This window comes from Miscanthus floridulus, chromosome 18 (assembly GCF_019320115.1).
Source record: "Miscanthus floridulus cultivar M001 chromosome 18, ASM1932011v1, whole genome shotgun sequence".
NCBI classification, from domain to species: domain Eukaryota; kingdom Viridiplantae; phylum Streptophyta; class Magnoliopsida; order Poales; family Poaceae; genus Miscanthus; species Miscanthus floridulus.
The window spans coordinates 128,822,054-128,825,378 of record NC_089597.1 but is presented as its reverse complement, the minus strand read 5'-3'; the positions used below and the strand labels follow the sequence as shown (position 1 = coordinate 128,825,378).

The window sequence follows — 3,325 nt, the reverse complement described above, 5'->3', positions numbered from 1 at the left end:
AGTGCAAAAGTAGAAACCGAACCGCAAACCAAAAACCGAAATAACCGACACTTCGGTTCGGTTCGGTGCGGTTCGGTTTGCGGTTAAAAAATGCCGAGGCCGAGCCACCGGAGCCCTGCCAAAGAGGTCCTAATCGTCGGCTCAAGGCGGTGAACTTTGGAGATCGATTTCTAATGGAGCTACCTGGTGCAGGGGCGTAATAACAAAAGGTACAGAGCCGGTGCGGGGAGGCAAACGCAAATGTACGAAGGGACTTTCTAGACCGCACATTTTAGATCTGATTGTACACAACGCAAGTATACATGGTTGCACGTAGGATTGAGTTATATTTTCCCGTGTTCGAGGGCGCTGCCGGACCGCCAAGCAAGGACTCGAAGATTCTCCTACTCAAGGCAATCACGCCTTCAGTTAAGATTGATTCGCGTGCTGAAGGCAAGCAGGACGACGTTCTATTTAGTGGCAATATGGTCTAATAAAAGTGTATATATGTATATGTCGCTGCCGTGTTGCCCTGATGCTATAATTTGAACATGATGCTAGATTGAATGTGAGTATGCTACCTGATGGCAATTCACACCCTGGCCTAAATAGTTGTAAAAAATATTGTAATCATGTTAAGATCTGCTATATAAAAAAATCAACACAGTAGTATTACAGCAATCATATTTATATGCTTCATCATGATCACATACAAGAATAATTTGCAGATGTTTAATAATCTAGTGTAGAAGTTGTCTGTCCATCTCATGTCTTGTTTGGATGTTGTCGCATTCACCTTAATCTACATGTAAGTGTGGATTGAGATGGAATTTAATTAAGTTTCACTTCAATCTACCCCAACACACATGGATTAATGTCAATCCCACTACATCGCCTCACTGATGGAGTGAGGAACCGATGGGTAATTACCAGCATCCATTTAATCTGTTGCATCGTGTTCAGGTCCTGGCTGGCCTCCTCGCCTTGCCAGCTCATTGCTCGTCATCGGCGTCATGGAGCATAAGGGTAAGGCACTGTAGGGACATAAACCAATCGGACAGAGATTCTCGCAGAAAATATACACCTTAATATGTGGAATCCCGTCCACAAGTCTTTCTTTTGAAAACTGAAGGGAGAATATAATAATCTAACATGGCAAGCAAACAGACTGCCTCAATTTAGGTACCATTGCATTGCAGTAGACAATATGAGGTACACGGTTACTAAGAAATGACAACGCATAGACCTGATGTGCAGTTTTGAAATTAAAAACTAGTACAGGATCCTCAGTTGCCTCACTTTTCAATCCCAACAAAATCATTCAGACGGCACATGGTGATAAAGTTGGGTTATTCAGAACAATTGCTCGATGTTAGTTCCGTCGACATTGTGATGACACATGGATTTGTGTGGGATCATTTCAAGTTTCACTTCACCATTGTCGAGGACACGCGAGACCACCTCCACACCGGTCAAGACCACAAAGTAGAGGACACTGTCATCGCTAAACCAGTTGCGGAAGAACCTTGCGATGCAAAACCTGCCTGAGCCCAGGTTCACCAGTTGAACACCCTCTCGATCTATTTCCAGTTCTTGTTCTGCCCATTCCTCCGGAGGCTGGAACTCCTCCCAACCGTGGCCAGCAGCTAGCTGTGGCGGGGAGTGGGCGTCCATGGTGGAGAGGTCAGCAGCAGCCAAGTGCTGGGCATCGCCGGAGAGGCCGAACCACAGCTTGAGCTCGGGCACATACTCGACCTTGCCATGGAAGGGCAGGGTCCAGTCGCCGACCTTGTCCCATGTGTGGCTTGCCGTGTCCAGGGTGTAGGTGCCTCTGCCGTCAACGGATACGCAGATCTGAGAGCTACCACCGACGACGGCGTAGGAACGAATCTCAGGGTGCTCATTCGGATGGATGGGCTCAAGGACGAAGGGCGGCAGCGGAAGGAGTTTGCAGTGCGAGGTCGTCTTGCCATTGCCGTAGAACAAGACCTCGAAATCCATGCTTGGCTGCCCAGCTGCAATATTAAAGCTTTCTACCTCTCGGAGATGCCTCACCATGAGGTATAGGCTTCCAGCACCGCCTCCTTCGCGTTCGTCTTTGGCATCAACTTCACCTTCCTCTTCGTGGTCATCTTCACCTTCCTCCTCTACGTGGTCGTCTTCGCCGTCGCCGCTAGGGACGAAGAGCGAGAGGCAACCACGCAACTTAGGCTTGCGGAACTCGGGCATGACAGCCACGTCCCGCGAGCTGGCGTCGTAGAGCAAGTTGCGCCCGGCCTGGTCCGTGGATAGCACCTTCCGTTGTCCAAATGGGTAACAGGCTAAGTCGCACGGTTCGCCTGCACCTCTCAAGCTGTGGGCTCCGAACTTCAAGATCGGGTCGGGAAGCAGGATGCTATCCATCGTCGTTGTTGGCCGCCGGATTGGTGCTGGTGGTGGTGGCGGCGGCGTTGTATAAAAGAGTTGCTGGCTCTTCAGATCGATGCGGCGCAGCGATCTGGTGGCAGCCTTGTTGCTTTCCACGATCAGGTTCAGAAACCGCCGCGAGAGGCCCATGGTTGATCGGACGTCCAACTCCAAGTTCGATCTGACCCTGTCACAGGGGGCGGGAAGGGGAAAAAAAACTTAGTAACAGAAGCATTCAGATCGACAGAAGCATTAGCTACGCCTACGCTAGATCTAGAAGATATGAGGAATGAAGAAAGAGTACCTCCAGCAGGACAGGACGCAGCAAAGAGATCCGACTCCCAAATCCCAAATGGATGGATTGCGCAGCCCCTCCTGTGCGACCGACCTAACCAGGAGCCTGCTTCAGCCTTCAAAGCAATAGGGCATTACTAATGCGTAACAAAAATCACGGAGAAAACAGATTAAACGAAACCAAAGGCGACGGCTTTCGATCAAACAGGATGAAGGTGCAGCAGATGTACAAGCGTAGAACCTGAGTAGCCCGGTCCGGGAGGGGAAGTGCCGATGTGCTGCTCCACCTGTGCCGGACCAGAATGGCGGCGCAGAGGGGAGGGGAGGGGTGTGGGTGTAGTAAGGATATTGGGAACTAGACATCTAGGGTTTAATGTAGAGGGACCTCATGCTCGGCTTCAAAGTGGGCCGTGGGCCTCTCCGAATGGGCCGAAGCCACACCTTAGTAGCATCAAAGCGCGCCAGCGTGAACGACTCAATGTCCAGCCCAAAGCTCGTCGATCTTCCAGGTGGAGTTGTGTGATTTTTTTCCCATCTTTTTATGAAACTACTAGTTGAGTGCCCGTGAGTTGCAACGGGAGCGAAATATATTTTTCACGAGATATTATTTGGTTTTGGACGAATATTGTTGTTAAGCCAAAATCAA

At 49.9% G+C, this 3,325-nt stretch overlaps 1 protein-coding gene across 2 annotated transcripts; it reads right to left on the bottom strand.

Moving 5' to 3' along the window:
- Positions 1-1,122: 1,122 nt before the first annotated feature.
- Positions 1,123-3,051, bottom strand: LOC136521206 (uncharacterized). 2 transcript variants are annotated; one of them, XM_066514914.1, is made up of 3 exons: positions 2,921-3,051; positions 2,690-2,795; positions 1,123-2,572 (listed from the first exon to the last, which is right to left on the bottom strand). In XM_066514914.1, the coding sequence occupies exon 3, from the start codon at positions 2,533-2,535 to the stop codon at positions 1,333-1,335; it is 1,203 nt and encodes a 400-aa protein (XP_066371011.1). In that variant the 5' UTR covers positions 2,536-2,572; positions 2,690-2,795; positions 2,921-3,051; the 3' UTR covers positions 1,123-1,332. The 2 variants fall into 2 exon arrangements, with proteins under 2 accessions (XP_066371011.1, XP_066371012.1); XM_066514915.1 differs by having other exon boundaries at positions 2,690-2,773; positions 2,921-2,972.
- Between the last annotated feature and the right edge of the window lie 274 nt (positions 3,052-3,325).

Coding starts and splice junctions, on each gene's coding strand:
- LOC136521206 (XM_066514914.1), bottom strand. CDS start 2,535: ATGGGCCTCTCGCGGCGGTTTCTGAACCTGATCGTGGAAAGCAACAAG.